Source organism: Artemia sp. Qi Xiang Cuo, chromosome 3, assembly GCF_049724085.1.
Source record: "Artemia sp. Qi Xiang Cuo chromosome 3, ASM4972408v1, whole genome shotgun sequence".
NCBI lineage: Eukaryota > Metazoa > Arthropoda > Branchiopoda > Anostraca > Artemiidae > Artemia > Artemia sp. Qi Xiang Cuo.
In genome coordinates, this window is record NC_142796.1 from 43,244,913 (window position 1) to 43,268,650 (window position 23,738).

General features: G+C 35.3%; 1 protein-coding gene across 1 annotated transcript in view; it reads left to right on the top strand.

Annotated features, from left to right (window-relative positions):
* The window catches only part of LOC148954127 (C-1-tetrahydrofolate synthase, cytoplasmic-like), a 56,349-nt gene extending 49,352 nt beyond the window's left edge, over positions 1-6,997 (top strand). The window contains exon 5 of the mRNA XM_089086928.1: positions 6,783-6,997. Coding sequence (XP_088943054.1) covers positions 6,783-6,836 — 54 coding nt within the window. The 3' untranslated portion in view covers positions 6,837-6,997. The remainder of the gene's footprint in view (positions 1-6,782) is intronic.
* Positions 6,998-23,738: the final 16,741 nt, after the last annotated feature.

Sequence of the window (23,738 nt, forward strand, 5' to 3'; positions counted from 1 at the left end):
AAAAGATTTAAAGTATTATTTTTTTTCCCTGAAAAGACTATGTCAATATAAAACGAATAGAAATTAATTAAAAAAACTTTTTCCACAAAATAAGTTTTTCAAAGAAAAGTAAAGAACTCCATTAAAGAAAAAATGTGCAAAAATAAAATCAAATAATCTACGAAGCGTGAAACTACCACAAATCAGCATCGATAAATAAATGAAACCCAAAACGAACAGAAATTATAATAAATAACCAAGTCAAACTCGAAACGAGCAGAAATTAACATAAGTTGGGCGTAAAACACCTATGCCTACCCAAGGCCAGAACAAAATTTGCACTTTACTGAAAAAATACAAATGAATATGCATTATCAGTTTAATATACATATACTGATATTTAGTAATCAAAATGTTAATATTATTTTATTTATTAAAGTTATAAAAGTAAAAACATTTATATTTGTTTCAGTAAAGTGCAAATTTTGTTCTGGCCTTTGGAAGGCATAGGGGTTATTTCACTGTAATTGTATTTTATTTTTAATGCTGAAACAACTGGAAAAGAAAATATTTGTAACATAATTCGTTTTCAGTGAAGCGACAATGACGCAGTAGGCTTTCGGTTTTTATTTGCAGTTAGGAAAGGAGGCAGTATCCAAACACTTGTTTGTAGTAAAACTATTTTCGTCTTTAACAACTTTAAAAAGAGCTAATAAAATTAAGCTGAATATTTGATGTATAATGATATTAATTGCTGAAAGCTCATCAGTTCAAAATGTTACTATAATTTTAGTGTTTATTTTCAATATAAACTACAAAAGAAAATATTTGTCATAAAATTCGTTTTCATTAAAGTGCCAATGACTCATTAGGTTTTAGACTTCTACAGTGAGGGAAGGAGGTCATACCCAAACTTTTGTCTGTAGGGATTTTGTTCGTTCCAAGCTTGATTTGTATATTCAATTTAATTTTCACTCGTTTTAAGATTTATTTATTAATTTACATTAATATCTATTGTATGTTTGTTTGTATTGATTGTTCATATAATTTCTGTTCGTTTTTAGTTTCATTTATACTTCAATAGGAAAATATTTTTCTTCGTTTTAAGCTTGATTTTCATATTCAGTCTAAGCATTACTCGCTTTAAGATCTATTTATTCATTTATAGTATTACTTGTTGTATGTTTTTCCTATGATTGTTTAGTTAATTTCTGTTTGTTTTGGGTTTCACTTATTCTTCAATAGTTATTTTTGGTTGTTTTGAGTGTGAATGTTAAAATGTATTTGTATCTGCTGAGCTCAAGTTTAAAATGACCTTTACTTTTCTTTGAAAATTTATTTTTAAGAAAGTCTTTTTGAATTAATCTTAAAAAGGACCCCCTTTTTAAGATTCATCACCAATCCAATGAGTCCCATCCAAATTTACACGATCACCCTTTCTATATATACCTCATATGTCTCAAGGACATAGCTTATAACCCTTGCCCTGAAAGCTGTAGGGGATTTGCCATCCTTAAAGATATAATTTCCGGACCTCTCAATTACGCTGAACAAAATGGCTATCTCAAAATTTTGATTAGATGGGCTTGTGGAAATGGTGGGATTGGGAGGAGAGGCTGGTTGCCCTCCAATCACTTTCGACTATTAAAAAGGGCACTAGCCCTATCAATTTCTAATTGAATGAGCTTTTTGCGAAGTTTCTTCGACCAAAAATGGCCATATCAAAATTTTTATTACATGCATTTCTGCAAAGTCCGTGGTGGGGGGAGGGGTATCCACCCTCCGATAACTCTGAATCTTAAACAAGGCCCTAGAACGTCTGACTACCAATCCAATGAGCCCCCTCCGAATTTTATATGATTACCCTCCCTATATCTACCTTCTATGCCCCCAGGATATAACTTACAACTGTTGCTCTGAAGGGTCTGGGGGGGGGTTCATCCTCAAAGACATAGTTTTGATTGGAGGGTTAATTGCCCTCCAATCACTTTGGACTCCTAGAAGGGGAACTGGCCGTTTCAATTTCCAATATGAGCCTTTTCGAAGTTTCTATGACAACAAATAGCCATCTCAAAATTTCTATCAGATGCATTTCGGGAACCCTTGCCCTGAGGGTTCTAGGGGGGGGGTCATCCTCAAAGGTATAATTTTCGGACCTTTCATTTACGTTGAACAAAATGGCTATATCAAAATTTTAATTGGCTGTGTTTGGGAAAATGGTGGGCATGGAGGGAGTTAGTTGCCCTCCGAAGTCTATACGATCACCCTTTCTATATACCTTATATGCCCCAGGGTATAATTTATAATCTTGCCCTGAGGACTCTAGGGGGGGGGGGTTCATCCTCAAAGACATAATTTCCGGACCTTTCAGTTACATTGAACAAAATGGCTATCTCAATATTTTGATTGGATGTGTTTGGGGAAATGGTTGGCGTTGGAGGGGGATTAGTAACCCTCGAGTCACTTTATACTATTAAAAATGCCTCTTATTTATTTATTTATATTAGTACCTGTTGTATGTTTATTTGATATGATTGTTTATTTAATTTCTGTTCGTTTTGGGTTTCATTTATTCTTTAATTGTAGTTTCTGGTCGTATCGAGTTTGAATTATTGTAAGTTACTATTCCTACTGTTCTCAAGTTTAATATCGCCTTTACTTATCTTTGAAAAACTTCTTTTTTCGAAAGTTTCTTTATTTAAATTACTCATTTGAAATTTTTTTTTGCCTTGTTCCTGGTTGCAGTAGAACTATAATAAAGTTTATAGTAAATAACGGATTCTAGCCCATAGTATTTACCTCTATGAAAACTATTTTCATAGTAATTGTGTTCTTCTTCTTCTTGTTGCTTCTCTGGGTTGTGTTGTCATATATCAAATATTATTAAATAAGCTTGAAAAGGGCCTCGGTTATCAGACCCTTTTAGTACCCAGTTGTATTTGTTTTGTACTAATTCTAGTAAGGAATATACCACCCTGTCAATACTGCAACCCTTGCCCCTGGACTCTGAGGGGTTGTGTCTACCCTGAAGGCTTTGTCATATGCTCTTTGGACTGTTGTGAAAAACATAGCTATCACACATTTTTGATCGGATACGTTTAGAGAAAAAAGGGTGTCTAGGGGGGGGAGCTAGTTGCCCTCAATCAATTTTGACTCTTAAAAGGAAATTAGAACTTTAGATTTCCAATCAAAGGATCCTTCTCTAAAGTCTACACAACCACTCCTGCCATAAAAAGCGTATATGTTCCTAGGGTCTGATTTACCATCCTTGTCCCCAGACTCTAGGGGTTGTTTCAACTCCAAGGCCCTTGTTATGTCATCTTTGGATTGTTTTTGAACAAATAGCTATATCAAAATTTCCATCAAATGATTTTGGGAAAAATAGACCGTAAGGGGGGGGGTATTTGCCCACCGATTATTTTCCCACCTAATGCCTATCTCTAAATTATAGAAAAAGTGACTATCTCACAATTATTATTGGGAAATGATGGACGTAGGGAGAAGGGACTGGTTGCTTTCCAATCACTTTCGACTCTTAAAAAGGGAACTAGGCGTTGCAGTTTCCAATCAAATGAGCCCCTTTCGATGTTTCTACGACAACTCTTCTGTATGAAGCGCCCTGGTGTAAAAAAAAAAAATTGGGGAAAGGGGGTAGCTGCCCTCCAATCATTTTGATGCTTAACAAGGGTTTTATAAATTCTGACTACCAGTCCTATTATCCCCCTCCGAAGAATAGACGACGACCCTTTCTTTAAAACTTCATTTGCTCTCAGGGTATAACTTACAACCCTTGCCCTGATGGTTAGGAGGATTGTCATCCTCACAGACATAATTTCTGGACATTTAATCTACGCTGAACAAAATTGGTATCTAATGCGTGTGTGTCAAACCTATGGAAAATAACACCGATGTCCGTGAGAAAATCAGGAGAGCATGCCTCTACATTATCAATTTGATTCTAGCATGCTACTGCTCTTGTTAGATTTTTCACCACTTGACATTTCCCCTGGTTTATAAGCATACAATTGGAATTACACCCATTAACTAATGTATTTAAGTCTCCCTGTAACAGAGCCACATCAACTAGGAATGACATATCGTTGTAAAGCTTTACATCATCCTCAAACAAGCTAATGGTTCTACGTCGAGAGACCCGTGGTTCGAGATTCAGTATGGTTCTCCAGTTTAAAACTGTACTCCACTACACTGCAAACAAAAGAGAGGGAAATCTAGCAGATATCTAAACATTGTTAATATGGTTTATTAGTTTTATATTTTTATTTGACGTAGAAAAATGAAAAATAAAAAATTTACTAAGTCCATAGGTAATAAATTTTGCTTCTTTCTTTCAAAGATTTTGGCTACCAAGGCATAGAATTTCCAAAAAATGTTTGGGATGTTGCTTCAATCTTGAACTAGAAACTTATATCGGATTATTTCCTCCATTATCATTCTATTTTCTTTTTCAAGTGCTTCAGTTCTATTTCTCAGAGTTTGCACATAGCTCTTTTTTCTCTCTCTGTAATTTTTGGCGATCTGCCCACCTCTAGTAGGGCTATTTCTGCATATTCTGTGTCGTCCTTTGGTGTGCGGTTCTTTTTGTTCACTGTCGTCTGGTTTTGTTTTGCGGTTATACCTTGACTCAATGCTGCTCTTCCTTTCTTCAGTTTGTAAGGATCTTTTGCCGACGCTATTCATCTTTAACTTTCTTCGTTTTCCCAAAGCAATTTGACTGGCTTTCCTGGCTCTTAGTTCATGTTCTGAGATTTCTTCTGGCATTTTCCACTCATCATCTGATTCAATGTCAGAAAACTCATAGCCGCATCTTCTTAAAGCTTCATCTTTAGTTTCACAAGCTTCATCTATGTCAAAGTCATATTCAAACTTTAAATTTAACAGCCTATTTGATGCTCGTGTATTATAACGTTTTGTAGAATTCTTAACAAGCTCAAACGCACTAGCCATTTCACTGTTCAATGCTTCACAAAATAAAAATTACGAGTTGCTCTTAACAATAAAGTTAGTTTATAACTGAAATGAGATGTAATGCAATAGCGAATGAGTTTTGTTATATACATTCTTGAGAAACAGCTGACTTTTGGATGTTAGCCAATTACAGCGAGAGTACAAGATGACGTCATTTCACATAACTTTCAGCTTCTTTGACAAGGGGAAATTTTGTTGGTGACTGTTGAATAATGATTTTTCTTTGATTTTTTTTTAATGATTGGAAAAAATTAGCATTTTCTAATTATTGAGACTATTAAATAAATTGAATGCAAAGGGTACATGGGTGTAAAATTAAATCATTATCATAGGGGATTGTTCATTTTATAATAGAAATATTTTTCATATTAATGAAACTTTACATACAAAGACTAGATTATTGTTCTTTTAGATTTGTCAAATCAACAAAAATATTTTTACCAATAATTCTGCTTCAGACTATTATGTATGTTTTCTAGCCTAACAATATGATTGTGTAGTTTACCGACCGAAACATTCATTAAGTTTTTTCTCTATTTCATTGATTTAGAAATTGCCTCGTTACATTACTTTTCGTTATTTATGCAGATTATTGTTCTTTTAGATTTATAAAATCTACAAACATATTTGTACCAATAAGTCTGCTTCAGTTTATTATATATGCTTTCTAGCTTGCTTATGTTTGTATAGTTTACAGGTGCTTTTTACATATATAGCATACTTATCATCGATTTCATGCCCAGAGGTCGTATCTGACATTTTCAAGAATCTGAAATAACTGCCAAAAACAGTTTGATGATCTGTATTCAAAGAAAAAATCACCAGGGTAATATCTTTTCAACCATAGTCCGATCGGCCTCTTCTACATTACCCCACTAATTTACCCAATGGAAAAACCCTAGTTCAGGCCTTATCCAGGGGGGGGGGTAGGGGATTGACACCCCTCCACAACGAAATGTTTGTCCGACTTGTAAAAACGTTACAAAAATATGTATCAAAAATTTGTTGACACGCTTTTTAAAGTTTTTCTTTTTGCACCGCCCCCGTAAAAAAGACACCCCCAAAGAAAAATTCAGGATACGGCCCTGAGCTTAGTAAACTTTTTCTTACCCAATTACCTCAGAATTGTGAAAATGTCATATATGACCTTTAGTTGTAATAGTAACAATATATATATATATATATATATATATATATATATATATATATATATATATATATATATATATATATATATATATATATAAATATATAAACCCTGCCGCAAGACGAGCCACATGGGATCTGCTTCAAGAGGAGAAAGTTGGCCGCACAATCCTTCTAACTACTCATTTCATGGAAGAACAGATCTACTTGGGGATCGTATTGCTATTATGGCCGCTGGAAGGATCCAATGTGCTGGATCCTCCCTTTTCCTGAAGAAAAGGTATGGTAAGAGTATTCATTTTTGTCATTGTCTGGAAAAGAAAGGTGAGCGCGATTATATATATATATATATATATATATATATATATATATATATATATATATATATATATTGTTGCATATTAATATTGTATATTTTGTATATATAATACAATCTCTCTTTGTATTTTTGCCTATCTTTAGGCTTCAGAATATACCACTTTTGAATAGCACAATTGGTGGGTCAGGATAGTGGTATTATGTCATATTTAGGTAATTAAACGTAATAGATACCAAAAATGCAGTTTTTCTGAAAACTCGTATCTGTTTCAAACCTAATTACTTTTTATCATCGAAAAAGGGTACCAGAACTTTGGATTTTCCTTTAAATGAGCTCTCTTCTTATCTTCTAGGACCATTGGTTCGGTACGATCTCTCCTGGCAAAAAGAACATAAAAAGAACTTGATCTTTCTTCTGAAAAAAAAAACAACAAAATTCCACATTTTATAAATAAGTGCTTGAAACTTTTATAGTATGCTAGTCTCAATGTTGAAACTGATGGGGGGATATTTATTTACATTACCTGACGTTTTGAAGGTGTTTCCCCCCTTTTTTATAGATAAGGCAAATTTTCTCAGACTCATAGTTTTCATAGGTTATATTAAAGTTAATTAATTTTATATATATGTATTCAGGATAAATATACAATTCCTTTTATTTATCTACTATTTTCAAACTTCCGTTTTTAGAGTTTCGGTCACTGTTTGGCCAAATCGCTCGTGATAGCAAACTTTTTGTGTAAGGGGGATTGGTAGGGGATGGGGGGTGTAAACCTCAGAATTGGGGTCTTCAGCCATGGAGATTATGATGGTAACCTTTTCTTTTCCCCCATACTTTCCAAAAAGTAAAATATGCATATAAACATTAAATTTAAACCCAATTTTAAACTTTGAGCTAATCTAGATATGGCACAACAAGGTAACTTTGACCTCAAAGTTTTATTCCCACTCGGTGCAACTTTAAATGCTCTTTTCAATAGAAATCTTCGTAAAATACGCTTAAACAATCACCAGTTTTGAAATGTGACTGTGAACATCTCTCTTGGATGTTGCTTAGGGGCTAAGTCCAGTGTTGGCATTGCAGGGGGAGGATTGTGCCAGTGCCCCCTAGGTTCTTGTCCCAGCCTAAATTTGGAAAATACTATTTTTGGATCATTTTTATTGGAAAAGCCCTTATTTGGTATTTTTGATTCAGGATTTTGGCCCTTCGATGATGTCATCAAGTTGAATTGATAAAAGAGATTAAATGGGAAAATTGGTTTTTAAATGAGCCCTTAAAAAGCTCGACCAGTGAAGGACTGCTACTACACATCCACTTAACATTTTTGCAGTAGAAGTAATCATCGGTGAATAATTTAGTAACAAAAATCTTTTACCATTAAGGAATAATTGAAAACCCAAAATGAAGAGAAATTAAACAAACAATTATAGCAAGCAAACATACAATATTTACTAATATAAATGAATAAATAAAACTTAGAACGAGTAAAACTTCAATTGAATATGCAAATCAAGCTTAAAACGAACAAATATCTTTTACTATTAAAGAAAAATTAAAACCCAAAACGAACGGAAATCAAATAAACAATCATAGCAAGCAAATATACAACAGGTACTTAGGCTATATAAATAAATAAATAAATAACTCTTAAATCAGTAAAAGTTAAATTGAATATACAAATCAAGGTTAAAGCGAACAAAATTACTACGAATAAGAGTTTGTCTGCTGCCCCATTCTCTAACAGTAAAAGTATAAAGCCTACTGCTTCATTGGCGCTTAACTGAAAGCGAATTATATAGGGGCTGATAACCCCTATGCTTTCTCCAGACCAGAACACAATTTGTGTTTTACTGAAAACAAAATACGTTTGAAATGTTCTTTCATATATGACAAATTATCAAAACCTTAGGAGTGACTCGGCTCAATAGTAACCGAAACTCAAAAACGGAATTTTAATGCCAATAGATATATCAAAAGAATCAGATTTTTATGCTGATTTGAGGTATACAAGTTTCATCAAGTTTTGTCTTACCCATCAAAATTTACGCGCCTGAGAAAATTTGCCTTATTTTCGAAAAAAGGAGGAAACACCCCCTAAAAGTCATAGAACTTTAATGAAAATCACGCCGTCGGATTCAGCGTATCAGAGAACCCTACTGTAGAGGTTTCAAGCTCCTATCTGCAAAAATGTGGAATTTTGTATTTTTGTCAGAAGAAAGATCATGGATGCTTGTTTATTTGTTTTTTATTATTTATTTCCCCAGGGGTGATCGTATCGATCCATTTGTCCTAGAATATCTTAAGAGGGCTCATTTGAAGGAAAATTAAAAGTTCTAGTGCCCTTTTTAAGTGGCTAAATAAATTGGAGGGCAACTTGGCCCCCTCCCATCTTCATTTTCTTCCCGAAGTCACCCAATTAAAATTTTGAGGTAGCAATTTTGTTCAGCCTAGTGAAAAATCTAATATATATCTTTGAGGATGACTTCACACAATTCCCGAGGGAAGGTCTGCAAGTTATGAACTTTGCCCATTTTTTACATATAGTTTTGGTTATTGGGAAGTATATAGACAATATTAGGACGGATTTTTTTTCTGGGGGGGGGGGGAAGGGGGGTGGTTTGGGGCTGACACGGGGCGGTAGTTACCCCCCCCCCAATAATGTGGGGGAATGTATAATAAAATTATACATTCTATGCCCTTTGACTATCCAGATATGGACCCTTCTTGTCCCCCCCCCAGTTATATGCTGTTGATTCGCACCTGGGAGGATTGAGGAGGGGGTTACGCGGGAGAATCTTTCCTTAAAGAATGTTTCCTTGGATTAAGGACCATTTCTATCAAGGGGGTGCCGAATTTCCCAGCATTATTTAAAAAACGATCAGAAATTAAATTAACTGAATTACGGAATAACTGAAAGTAAGAAGCAACGTTAAAACTTAAAACGAACAGAAATTATTGCGTATGTGACGGGTTCGCTCCCCAAGTCAGTACCTCCCTCTTTACGCTACAGTTTTTTTTAGTACTTTCAAAAGAGCTATCTATTCTAATTAAACGGCCTTTGTGATTCAGGGGTTTGTGATTTATAAAAAATTCGAACTTTAGCGTCGTTACGTAAGTTAATTCGTTAATTACGTCAGAATAAAATTTCGAGAAAGCCATTTAGCCACAAAAAGAGTAAAATTAATATGCAAATTTCGTTTTAATTATTCGTGTACAGTGAGCCAAAATCAAAGCTGCATTAATTCAAAAATGTTCAGAAATTAAAGCCAAAATAAAAGCTGCATTAACTCAAAAACATTCAAAAATGAAATAAAAAAACAAGTTTTTTTTTAACTGAAAGTAAAGAGCGACATTAAAACTTAAAACGAACAGAAATTATTCCGTATATGAAAGGAGCTGCCCCCTTCTCAACCCATCGCTCTTTACGCTAAAGTTTTTATTGTTTTAAAAATCAAAGTTGTGAGAAAGAGTCAAACTTTAGCGTAAAGAGCGAGGCGTTGAGGAGGGGACAGCCCCTTTCATATACGGAACAATTTCTGTTTGTTTTAACTTTTTATGTCGCTCCCCACTTTCAGTTAAAAAAAACCTTGTTTTTTTTACTTAACCTTGTATGAGAATCCATAGTATTGGTTGCTATTTGTATGTTGGAGAAACTTCTTCAAAAATTTTTAATCCTGACACAAGCAGTATTTTTTATTTAATTTTATAGCTTCTGAAAATGACCTGAAAAATAAAACTTAATATCATTCCCAAAAAATTCTATCCTTGCTCTTTGACAACCTGGATAAACCTGTTCTCTTTTTATTTCTTTAAATTCTAAGAGCAGAAGTAGTTATAGTAGTATCCTCGAAAGTTTCAACTTAATACCCCCAGTCGTTCTCAATATATTGCTGTGGTGTTTTATTGGCAACCATATAAAACAATTTATTTTGACTTATTTTAAAGCGACATTTAGTTCTAAGGCATTAAGTGAGAAAATTGCATAATTGTGGGGGGTTGACATGCCTAATGTACCTTTAGACATAGTTGCTGGACCGTTCTACTATGCTCAACAAAATCGCTGTCTCAAAATTTTGATTGAATACGTTTGGAAAATGCATGGGCTTGCTAAAGGCTTTTACGGCTCCAATGTTTTATTATTATTAATTTTTTTTTTCCCAGAGGCACTTCATATGGAAGGAGTCTTCGTAGAAACTACAAAGGGGGCTCATTTGAATTGAAATCGAGAGTTCTATTGCCCTTTCTTAGGGTCAAAAGTGATTGGAGGGCAACTACCCCCCCCCCACGCCCATCATTCCCCCAAACACATCCAATCAACATTTCGAGATAGCCATTTTGTTCAGCGTAGTTGATTTTCAAATAGAAAATATGTTTTTGAGGAGGATACTGCCCCACAACCCTAAGGGCAAGGGTTTAAGTTATGCCCGGGGGCCATATAAGAAAGATGTTGGCTCAATGTATTATTTATTAATTTTTTTTTCCTTTAGAGCAGGGCACCTCTTATAGAAGTCGTCGTAGAAACTTCGAAAAGGGCTCATTCAATTGGACATTAGACAAGCTTGTGCCCTTTTTCATAGTCGAAGTTGACTGAAGTACAACTAACATCTCTGCGACGCCCACTATAACCCGAAACACATCCAATAAAAATTTTGAGACAGCCATTTTGTTCCGCGTATTTGATTTTCAGATATAAAGTATGTTTTGAGTAAGATACTCCCACACAACCTTCAGGGCAAGGGTTGTAAGTTATGCCCTGGGGGCATATAAGGATTTTATAGAAGGCGTTGTCGTAGAACCTTCAAAAAAGGCTCAACCGATTGGAAATTCAAAGAGCTAATGCCCTTTTTAATATTCGAATCTGATTGGATAGCAACTCCCCCCCCTATCCCGCCCACCGTTACACTACACAAATCCAATCAAAATTTTGATATAGCTATTTTGTTCAACTTAGTTTTAAGTTCTGGCCCTTAGGTTTTTGAGGATGAACCCCCCCCACAGCCCTCAGGGCAAGGGTTGTAATTTATGCCCTGGCTGCATATAAGGATTTTTATGAACAGCGTTGTCGTAGAAACTTCAAAAAGGGCCCATTCCATTGGAAATTTAAATGGCTAGTTTCCTTTTTTAATAGTCGAAAGTAATTCTAAGGCAACTGACACTCCTTCCAGGGTAGCCAGCTCCCCCCCCCCCCAAACCTCTTTTACCAAATGCATCCAATAAAAATTTTAAGATAGCTATTTTGTTAAAAATAGTTCAAAGATCATATAACAAAAATTCCGGTGTCGACACAGCCCCCCAAGGCCCGGGGGCAGGCGTTGTAAGTTATATGGGTCTTATGGATGGGATGCTCGTATTAACTTCAAAGAGGGTTCATTTGATTGGAAATTGAAAGTTCTAGTCCACTTTTTAAGAGTCAAAAGATATTGGAGGGTCACCAGCCCCTCCCCCCTCCACGCCCTTTTTACTCAAACCCATCCGATAAAAACTTTGAGATAGCTTTTTTTAAATAGTTCAAAGACCATATAACGAAAACTCTGGGGTCGTCACAGCCCCCCAGGGCCCGAGGGCAAGAAGAATTTATTTAATTTCATTTATACTTCAATAGGAAAATATTTTTTTTCGTTTAAGCTTGATTTTCATGTTCAATCTAAGCATTACTCGCTTGAAGATCATTTGATTGGAAATTGAACGTTGTAGTTCATCTTTTAAGAGTCAAAAGTGATTGGAGGGCAGCTAGCCTCTCCCCACATTCCGTTTATTTTTTCCAAAGGCACTTCACATAGAAGGGGTCTTCGAATAAACTTCAAATGGGACTCATTTGATTGGAACTCGAGAGTTGTAGTGCCATTTTTAAGATTCAAAAGGGATCGGAGGTCAACTGGCCCCCAAGCCCTTTTTACCCAAATACATCTGATAAGAAATCAGAGGTAGCCATTTTGTTAAAAATGGTTCAAAGATCATATAACAAAAACTCCATCACATATGGCCATTTCGTTGAAAATATGCATATGTCAGATAAGAAAAACTCCTGTGTTGACCCCCCCCAGGGCCCTGTGAAGAGGTTGTAAGTAATGCTCTGGGGGCATATATGGTTCTTATGGAAGGTATTCTCGTATAAACTTCGGAGGGCTCATATGAGGGCCTCGGAGGGCTTCGGACTCAAAGAGATCGGAGGGCAAATAGTTCATAGGTTAGATAACAAAAACTCCGGTGTCGACACATCCCACCAGGGTCCGGGGGGGGGAGGGCAGGCATTGTAAGCTATGTCCTGGGGTCAGACGTGGTTATTATGAAAATGAGGCTCGTATTAACTTCAGAGAGGGTTCATTTGAATGGAAATTAAATTTTTAGTTCATTTTCTCAGAGTGAAAAAAGATCGGACGGCAACTAGTTCCTTCCGCCCTCCTCGCTTTTGGGTTTATTGGATGGATAAACCCATCCGATAAAAATTTGAGGTAACCATTTTGTTAAAATAGTTCAACCATTAGATATTAAAACTCCTGGGTCAACTGAACCCCCCAGGGCCCAAGGACAGGCGTTGTAAGTTATACTCTAGGGCTAAATCTGGTTCTTATAGAAGGGATATTCGTATAAACTTTAGAGAGGGTTCATTTGATTGAAAATAGAAAGTTCTAGTTCAATTTTTAAGAGTCAAAAGATACCGAAGCTTAATTAGTCCCCCCACGCTCTTTTCCCCAAACCCATCCGATAAAAATTTTGAGATAGCAATTTTGTTAAAAATAGTTCAAACATCAGATAATAAAAACTTTGAGGTTGACACAAACCTGTTTTTTCACTTTGATATTGTTACTTTGATGCCAGTTTTGATACTTTGATGGATATTTGATTTATTTATTTTTTAAGTTTGATTTCTAAATAAGCAATTTCTGAAAACCTGTATTATTTAGAATCAAAAACGAACAAAAATTAATTAAAAAAAAACTTTCCAAAAAATAAGTTTTTCAAAGATAAGTAAAGCCCATTTTAAACTTAAGCTCAGCAGATACAAATCATAGGCAGTGCGACAGCGCTGCCTAAGTAAAGAAAGATGCGGGCACAATGTATTTTTTTTCTTCTTCTTCTTCTCCTTACCTGGGGACTTCGTATCGAAGGAGTTGTCGTAGAAACTTCGAAAAGGGCTTATTCGATTGGAAATTGCAGTGGCTAGTACCCTTTTTAATAGGCGAAAGTGATTGGAGGGCAACTTGTCCCCCCCATGCCCATCATTCCTCCAAACACATCCAATCAAAATTTTGAGATAGCCATTTTGTTCAGCGAAGTTGAGTTCCACATAGAAAATATGTTTTTGAGGAGGACACTCCCCCACAAGCCTCAGGGCAAGGGTTTTAAGTTATGCCCTGGGGACATATAAGGTTTATATAGGAGGTTTTGTCTTAGAAACTTCAAAACAGGCTCATTTGATTGAAAATTCAAAGGGCTAGTGCCCTTTTAATAGTCAAAAATGATTGGAGGACAACTAGCCCCCCCCCACGCCCATAAACACATCACATCCAATTAATAAACACAAAACACATCACACACAATCCCCCAAACACATCCAATCAAAAGATAGCCATTTTGTTCAGCGTAGTTGATTTCCAGATAGAGAAAATGTTTTTGAGGAGGACACTCCCCCACAATCCTCAGGGCAATGGTTTTAAGTTATGCCCTGGTGGCATATAAGGTTTTTATAGAAGGTTTTGTCCTAGAAACTTCAAAACAGGCTCAATCGATGGGAAATTCAAGGGCTTAGTTCCCTTTTTAATAGTCGAAAGTGAATGGAGGGCAACTAGCCCTTCCCATGCCCATCATTCCCATATATGGTTTTTATTGAAATTTTTGTCGTAGAAACTTGAAAAAGGGCTCATTCAATTTGAAATTCAAAAGGCTTGCTCCCTTTTTAATCTTCGAAAGTGATTGTTTATATTTTTTTGTTGTTGTTGTTTAGACCAGGGTACATAGTATCAAAGGAGTTGTCGTAGGAACTTCAAAAAGGGCTGATTCGATTGGAAATTAATAGAAAGAAATAGAAAGGGCTGATGCCCTTTTTGATAGTCAAAAGTGATTGGAGGGCAACTAATCCCCCTTCCACTCCCACCCTCCCACGCCCACCTTCCATTTGCCCATTATGTTTAAAAACTAAATGTTGCCTTAAGATTAAATCAAAATGCGCTGTGATAATGCTAATTCCCACTAAGGCATCTCAGCAGCATCCTAAGAACGACTGAGGGTATTATGTTCAAACTTTAAGGGCTACTTCTGCTCTTAAAATTTAACCAAATCAAAATAGCGTAAGTGTATCCAAGTTATCAAATAAAGTAAACAGATTTTTTTCCGAATGTTATCAAGTTTTCCATTTCAGGTCAACTAGAGGAGGTATGAAACTAAATTAAACAGTACTATTTGTGTCCAGATTTTGAAAAGGATGTATGTTGTTAAAAATTGCTGAAACTTTTTCTCCAGCATACAATTTGCAAGCCAAACTATAAAGTCTCAAAAAACAAAAAGATTTAAAGTATTATTTTTTTTCTCTGAAAAGACTATGTCAATATAAAACGAACAGAAATTAATTAAAAACACTTTTTCCATAAAATAAGTTTTTCAAAGAAAAGTAAAGAACTCCATTAAACAAAAAATGAGCAAAAATAAAATCAAATAATCTACGAAGCGTTAAACTACCACGAGTCAGCATCGATAAATAAATGAAACGCAAAACGAACAGAAATTATAATAAATAACCGAGTCAAACTCAAAACGAGCAGAAATTAACATAAGTTGGGCGCAAAACACCTATGCCTACCCAAGGCCAGAACAAAAAAGCACTTTACTAAAAAAATACAAATGAATATGCATTATCAGTTTAATATACATATACTGATATTTAGTAATCAAAATGTTAATATTATTTTATTTATTAAAGTTATAAAAGTAAAAACATTTATATTTTTTTCAGTAAAGTGCAAATTTTGTTCTGGCCTTTGGAAGGCATAGGGGTTATTTCACTGTAATTGTATTTTATTTTTAATGCTGAAACAACTGGAAAAGAAAATATTTGTAACATAATTCGTTTTCAGTGAAGCGACAATGACGCAGTAGGCTTTTGGTTTTTATTTACAGCTAGGAAAGGAGGCAGTACCCAAACACTTGTTTGTAGTAAAACTATATTCGTCTTTAACAACTTTAAAAAGAGCTAATAAATTAAACTGAATATTTGATGTATAATTATATTAATTGCTGAAAGCTCATCAGTTCAAAATGTTACTATAATTTTAGTGTTTATTTTCAATATTAAGTACAAAAGAAAATATTTGTCATAAAATTGGTTTTCAGTAAAGCGCCAATGACTCATTAGGTTTTAGACTTCTGCAGTGAGGGAAGGAGGTCATATCCAAACTCTTGTCTGTAGTGATTTTGTTCGTTCCAAGCTTGATTTGTATATTCAATTTAATTTTCACTCGTTTTAATATTTATTTATTGATTTATATTAATATCTCTTGTATGTTTGTTTGTATTGATTTTTTATTTAATTTCTTTTCGTTTAAGTTTCATTTGTGCTTCAATATGAAAATATTTTTTTTCGTTTTAATCTTGATGTTCATATTCAGTCTAAGCATTACTAGATTTAAGATCTATTTATTCAACTATATTATTACTTGTTGTATGTTTTTGCTATAATTGTTTATTTAATTTCTGTTCGTTTTGGTTTTCACTTATTCTTCAATAGTAATTTTTGGTCGTTTTGAGTTTGAATGTTAAAAGGTATTTGTATCTGCTGAGCTCAAGTTCAAAGTGGCCTTTACTTTTCTTTGAAAATTTATTTTTCGGAAAGTCTTTTTGAATAAATCTTAAAAAGGACCCTCTTTTTAAGATTCATCACCGATCCAATGAGTCTCCTCCAAATTTTGCACGATCAATCGTTCTATATATAACTTATATGTCTCCAGGGCATAGCGTATAACCCTTGCCCTGAGGACAGTAGGGGATTTACCATCGTTCAAGATATAATTTTCGGATCTTTCAGTTACGCTGAATAAAATAGCTGTCTCAAAATCTTGATTAGATAGGCTTTTGGAAAGGGTGGGAGTAGGAGGAGAGGCTGGTTGTCTTCCAGTCATTTTCGACTATTAAATAGGGCACTAGCCCTTTCAGTTTCTAATATATTGAGCTCTTTTCAATGTTTCTGCGACTGAAAATGGTAATCTCGAAATTTTTGTAATACGAATATCTGCAAAGTGGGCGGTGGGGGGGGGGTATCCAACATCCGATCACTCCGTATTTTAAACAAGGCCATAGAATGTCTGACTAGCAGTCCAATGAGCCCCTTTCGAAGTTTAAATGATCACCCTCCCTACTTCTACCTTCTATGCTCCCAGGATATAACTTACAACTGTTGCTCTGAAGGGTCTGGGGGGGGTTCATCCTCAAAGACATAGTTTTGATTGGAGGATTAGTTGCCCTCCAATCACTTTGGACTATTAAAAGGGGCACTAGCCCTTTCAATTTCCAATATGAGCCTTTTCGAAGTTTCTATGACAACAATTAGCCATCTCAAAATTTCTATCAGATGCATTTCGGGAACCCTTGCCCTGAGGCTTCTAGGGGGGGGGTCATCCTCACATATATATTTTTCGGACCTTTCATTTACGTTGAACAAAATGGCTATCTCAAAATTTTAATTGGCTGTGTTTGGGAAAATGGTGGGCATTGGAGGGGAGTTAGTTGCCCTCTGAAGTTTATACGATCACCCTTTCTATATATACCTTATATGCCCCCAGGGTATAATTTATAATTCTTGCCCTGAGGACTCTAGGGGGGGGTTCATCCTCAAAGACATAATTTCCGGACCTTTCAGTTACATTGAACAAAATGGCTATATCAATATTTTTATTGGATGTGTTTGGGGAACTTGTGGGCGTTGGAGGGGGGATAGTAACCCTAGAGTCAGTTTATACTTTTAAGAATGCCTCTTATTTATTTATTCATATTAGTACCTGTTGTATGTTTATTTGATATGATTGTTTATTTAATTTCTGTTCGTTTTGGGTTTCATTTATTCTTTAATTGTAATTTCTGGTCGTATCGAGTTTGAATTATTGTAGGTTACTATTCCTACTGTTCTCAAGTTTAATATCGCCTTTACTTATCTTTGAAAAACTTCTTTTTTCGAAAGTTTCTTTTTTTTAAATTACTCATTTGAAATTTTTTTTGCATTGTTCCTGGTTGCAGTAGAACTATAATAAAGTTTATAGTAAATAACGGATTCTAGCCCATAGTATTTTCCTCTATGAAAACTATTTTCATAGTATTTTCGTTCTTCTTCTTCTTGTTGCTTCTCTGGGGTGTGTTGTCATATGTCAAATATTTTTTAATAAGCTTGAAAAGGGCCTCGGTTATCAGACCCTTTTAGTACCCAGTTGTATTTGTTTTGTACTAATTCCAGTAAGGAATATACCACTCTGTCAATACTGCAACCCTTGCCCCTGGACTCTGAAGGTTTGTGTCTACCCTGAAGGCTTTGTCATATGCTCTTTGAACTGTTGTGAACAACATGCCTATCACACATTTTTGATCGGATGCGTTTAGAGAAAAAAGGGTGTCTAGGGGGGGGGAGCTAGTTGCCCTCAATCAATTTTGATTCTTAAAAGGAAATTAGAACTTTAGATTTCCAATCAAAGGATCCTTCTCTAAAGTCTACACAACCACTCCTGCCATAAAAAGCGTATATTTTCCTGGGGTCTGATTTACCACCCCTTCCCCCAGACTTTAGGGGTTGTTTCATCTCCAAAGCCCTTGTTATGTCATCTTTGGACTGTTTTTGAACAAATAGCTATATCAAAATTTCCATCAAATGATTTTGGGGAAAATAGACCGTAAGGGGGGGGTATTTGCCCACCGATTATTTTTCCCACCTAATGGCTATCTCTAAATTATAGACAAAATGGCTATCTCAAAATTCTCATTGGAAAATGATGGACGTAGAGGGAAGGGACTGGTTGCTTTACAGTCACTTTCGACTATTAAAAAGGGAACGCGGCGTTGCAGTTTTCAATCAAATGAGCCCCTTTCAATGTTTATACGACAACTCTTCTGTATGAAGAGCCCTGGTCTAAAAAAATTGAAGGAAGGGGGGTAGCTGCCCTCCAATCATTTTGATCCTTAAAAAGGATTTTATAAATTCTGACTACCAGTCCTATGATCCCCCTCCGAAAATTATACGACGACCCTTTCTTTAAAAACCTCATATGCCCTCAGGGCATAACTTACAACCCTTGCCCTGACGGTTAGGAGGATTGCCATCCTCACAGAAATAATTTCTGGACATTTCATCTACGCTGAACAAAATTGGTATCTAATGCGTGTGTGTCAAACCTATGGAAAATAACACCGATGTCCGTGAGAAAATCAGGAGAGCATGCCTCTACATTATCTCAGCAGATACAAATCATAGGCAGTGCGATAGCGCTGCCATTTTACTAAGCAAACTTGGGGATATGCATATCTGAAATGGCAATATTATGCTCAAGAGATAATGCAGCCAATTCTTTAAGCCATTCTTCAAATAAAACAGCACATTTAGCAACATGTCGATAATATAAAACATCTTCTGACTCTTCAGGTACTGATGACTTTAAACGGCTGTGATTCCTAGAAAAAAGAAATTAAATATAATGACAAAAATAGTTGGTTACATATGAAAAGATGTAAAGAACGATGCGGGCACAATGTATTTTTTTTTTCTTCTTCTTCTCCATACCTAGGGACTTCGTATCGAAGGAGTTGTCGTAGAAACTTCGAAAAGGGCTCACTCGATTGGAAATTGGAGTGGCTAATGACCTTTTTAATAGTCGAAAGTGATTCGAGGGCAACTAGCCCACCCACTTTAATTATCGAAAGTGATTGGAGGGCAACTTGTCCCCCCCATGCCCATCATTCCCCCAAACACATCCAATCAAAATTGTGAGATAGCCATTTTGTTCAGCGTAGTTGAGTTCCTCATAGAAAATATGTTATTGAGGAGTACACTCCCCCACAAGCCTCAGGGCAAGGGTTTTAATTTATGCCCTGGGGGCATATAAGGTTTATATAGGAGGTGTTGTCTTAGAAACTTCAAAACAGGCCCATTCGATTGATAATTCAAAGGGCTAGTGCCCTTTTAATAGTCAAAAGTGATTGGAGGGCAACTAGCCCCCCCCCCCACGCCCATAGCACCCCCAAATACATCCAAACAAAATTTTGAGATAGCCATTTTGTTCAGCGTAATTGATTTCCAGATAAGGAATATGTTTTTGAGGAGGACACTCCCCCAAAATCCTCAGGGCAAGGGTTTTCAGTTATGCCCTAGGGGCATATAAGGTTTTTTTGAAGGTTTTGTCCTAGAAACTTCAAAACAGGCTCAATCGATCGGAAATTCAAAGGCCTAGTTCCCTTTTAATAGTCGAAAGTGAATGGAGGGCAACTAGCCCTTCCCACGCCCATCATTCCCCCAAACACATCCAATAAAAATTTGAGATAGCCATTTTGATCAGCGTAGTTGATTTCCAGATAGAAAATATTTTTTTGAGGAGGACACTCCCCCACAACCCTCAGGGCAAGGGTTATAAGTTATGCCCTGGGGGCATATAAGGTTTCTATTGAAATTTTTGTCGTAGAAAATTGAAAAAGGGCTCATTCAATTTGAAATTCAAAAGGCTTGTTCCCTTTTTAATCTTCGAAAGTGATTGTTTATATATATTTTTTTGTTGTTGTTTAGACCAGGGTACTTCGTATCAAAGGAGTTGTCGTGGGAACTTCGAAAAGGGCTAATTCGATTGAAAATAGAAAGGGCTGATGCCCTTTTTGATAGTCGAGAGTGATTGGAGGGCAACTAATCCCCCTTCCACTCCCACCCTTCCACTCCCACCCTCCCACGCCCACCCTCCCATTCGCCCATTATGTTTAAAAACTAAATGTTGCCTGAAGATCAAATCAAAATGCACTGTGATAATGCTAATTCCCACTAAGGCATCTCAGCAGCATCCCAAGAACGACTGAGGGTATTATGTTCAAACTTTAAGGGCTACTTCTGCTCTTAAAATTTAACCAAATCAAAATAGCGTAAGTGTATCCAAGTTATCAAATAAAGTAAACAGATTTTTTTCCGAATGTTATCAAGTTTTCCATTTCAGGTCAACTAGAGGAGGTATGAAACTAAATTAAACAGTACTATTTGTGTCCAGATTTTGAAAAGGATGTTTGTTGTTAAAAATTGCTGAAACTTTTTCTCCAGCATACAATTTGCAAGCCAAACTATAAAGTCTCAAAAAACGAAAAGATTTAAAGTATTATTTTTTTCCCTGAAAAGACTATGTCAATATAAAACGAAGAGAAATTAATTAAAAAACTTTTTCCACAAAATAAGTTTTTCAAAGAAAAGTAAAGAACTCCATTAAAGAAAAAATGAGCAAAAATAAAATCAATTAATCTACGAAGCGTGAAACTACCACAAATCAGCATCAATAAATAAATGAAGCCCAAAACGAACAGAAATGACAATAATTAACCGAGTCAAACTCAAAACGAGCAGAAATTAACATAAGTTGGGCGCAAAACACCTATGCCTACCCAAGGCCAGAACAAAATTTGCACTTTACTGAAAAAATACAAATGAATATGCATTATCAGTTTAATATACATATACTGATATTTAGTAATCAAAATTTTAATATTATTTTATTTGTTAAAGTTGTAAAATTAAAAACTTATTATATTTGTTTCAGTAAATTGCAAATTTTGTTCTGGCCTTTGGAAGGCATAGGGGTTATTTCACTGTAATTGTATTTTATTTTTAATGCTGAAACAACTGGAAAAGAAAATATTTGTAACATAATTCGTTTTCAGTTAAGCGACAATGACGCAGTAGGCTTTCGGTTTTTATTTGCAGTTAGGAAAGGAGGCAGTATCCAAGCACTTGTTTGTAGTAAAACTATATTCGTCTTTAACAACTTTATAAAGAGCTAATAAAATTAAGCTGAATATTTGATGTATAATGATATTAATTGCTGAAAGCTCATCAGTTCAAAATGTTACTATAATTTTTGTGTTTATTTGCAATATAAACTACAAAAGAAAATATTTGTCATAAAATTCGTTTTCATTAAAGCGCCAATGACTCATTAGGTTTTAGACTTCTACAGTGAGGGAAGGAGGTCATACCCAAACTCTTGTCTGTCGTGATTTTGTTCGTTCCAAGCTTGATTTGTATATTCAATTTAATTTTCACTCGTTTTAATATTTATTTATTGATTTATATTAATATCTATTGTATTTTTGTTTGTATTGATTGTTTATTTAATTTCTGTTCGTTTAAGTTTCATTTATGCTTCAATAGGAAAATATTTTTTTTTCGTTTTAAGCTTGATTTTCATATTCAATCTAAGCATTACTCGCTTTAAGATCTATTTATTCATTTATATTATTACTTGTTGTATGTTTTTGCTATGATTGTTTATTTAATTCTGTTCGTTTTGGGTTTCACTTATTCTTCAATAGTAATTTCTGGTCGTTTTGAGTTTGAATTTTAAAAGGTATTTGTATCTGCTGAGCTTAAGTTTAAAATGACCTTTACTTTTCTTTGAAAAACTTATTTTTCGGAAAGTCTTTTTTAATAAATCTTAAAAAGGGCCCTCTTTTTAAGATTCATCACCGATCCAATGAGTCTCCTCCAAATTTTGCACGATCAGCCTTTCTATATATACCTCATATGTCTCCAGGGCATAGCTTATAACCCTTGCTCTGAGGGCTGTTGGGGATTTGCCATCGTTTAAGATATAATTTCCGGATCTCTCAATTACGCTGAACAAAATAGCTATTTCAAAATTTTGATTAGATAAGCTTTTGGAAAGTTTGGGCGTGGGAGGAGAGACTAGTTGCCCTCCTTCGACTCTTTCGACTATTAAAAAGGGCACTAGCCCTTTAAATTTCTAATCTATTGAGCTCTTTTCTATGTTTCTGCAACAACAAATGGCCATCTTAAAATTTTTGTTACACGCATATCTATAAAGTACGAGGTGGGGGGAGGGGTATCCAACCTCCGATAACTCTGAATCTTAAACAAGGCCCTAGAATGTCTGATTAGCAGTCCAATGAGCCCCCTCCGAATTTTATACGATTACCCTTCCTATTCCTTCTATGCCCCCAGGACATAACTTACAACTGTTGCTCTGAAGGGTATGGGGGTCATCCGCAAAGACATCATTTTTGTTGGAGGATTAATTTCCCTCCAATCACTTTGGACTACTAAAAGGGGCCTTGGCCGTTTCAATTCCCAATCGAATGATCCTTTTCGAAGTTTCTATGACAACAATTAGCCATCTCAAAATTTCTATCAGATGCATTTTGGGAACCCTTGCCCTGAGGGTTCTAGGGGGGGGGTTATCCTCAAAGGTATAATTTTCGGACCTTTCATTTACGTTGAAAAAAATGGCTATCTCAAAATTTTAATTGACTGTGTTTGGGAAAATGTTGGGCATGGGAGGGAAGTTAGTTCCCTTCCGAAGTATATACGATCACCCTTTCTATATTTGCCTTATATGCCCCCAGGTCATAACCTATAATCCTTGACCTGCGGACTCTGGGGGGGTTCATCCACAGAGACATAATTTACGGAACGTTAAATTACATTGAAAAAAAGGGCCATATCAAAATTTTGATTGGATGTGTTTGGGGAACTGGTTGGCGTTGGAGGGGGGCTAGTAACCCTCGAGTCACTTTATACTATTAAAAATGCCTTTTATTTATTTATTTATATTAGTACCTGTTGTATGTTTATTTGATATGATTGTTTATTTAATTTCTGTTCGTTTTGGGTTTCATTTATTCTTTAATTGTACTTTCTGGTCGTTTCGAGTTTGAAATATTGTAGGTTACTATTTCTACTGATCTCAAGTTTAATATCGCCTTTACTTTTCTTTGAAAAACTTCTTTTTTCGAAAGTTTCTTTTTTTTAAAATTACTCATTTGAAATTTTTTTTACCTTGTTCATGGTTGCAGTAGAACTATAATAAAGTTTATAGTAAATAACGGATTCTAGCCCATAGTAGTTTCCTCTGTGAAGACTATTTTCATAGTATTTTCGTTCTTCTTCTTCTTTTTGCTTCTCTGGGGTGTGTCGTCATATTTCGAATATTTTTTAATAAGCTTGAAAAGGGCCTCGTTTATCAGACCCGTTTGGTACCCAGTTGTATTTATTTTGTACTAATTCCGGTAAGGAATATACCACTCTGTCAATACTGCAACCCTTGCCCCTGGACTCTGAGGGGTTGTGTCAGTAGTA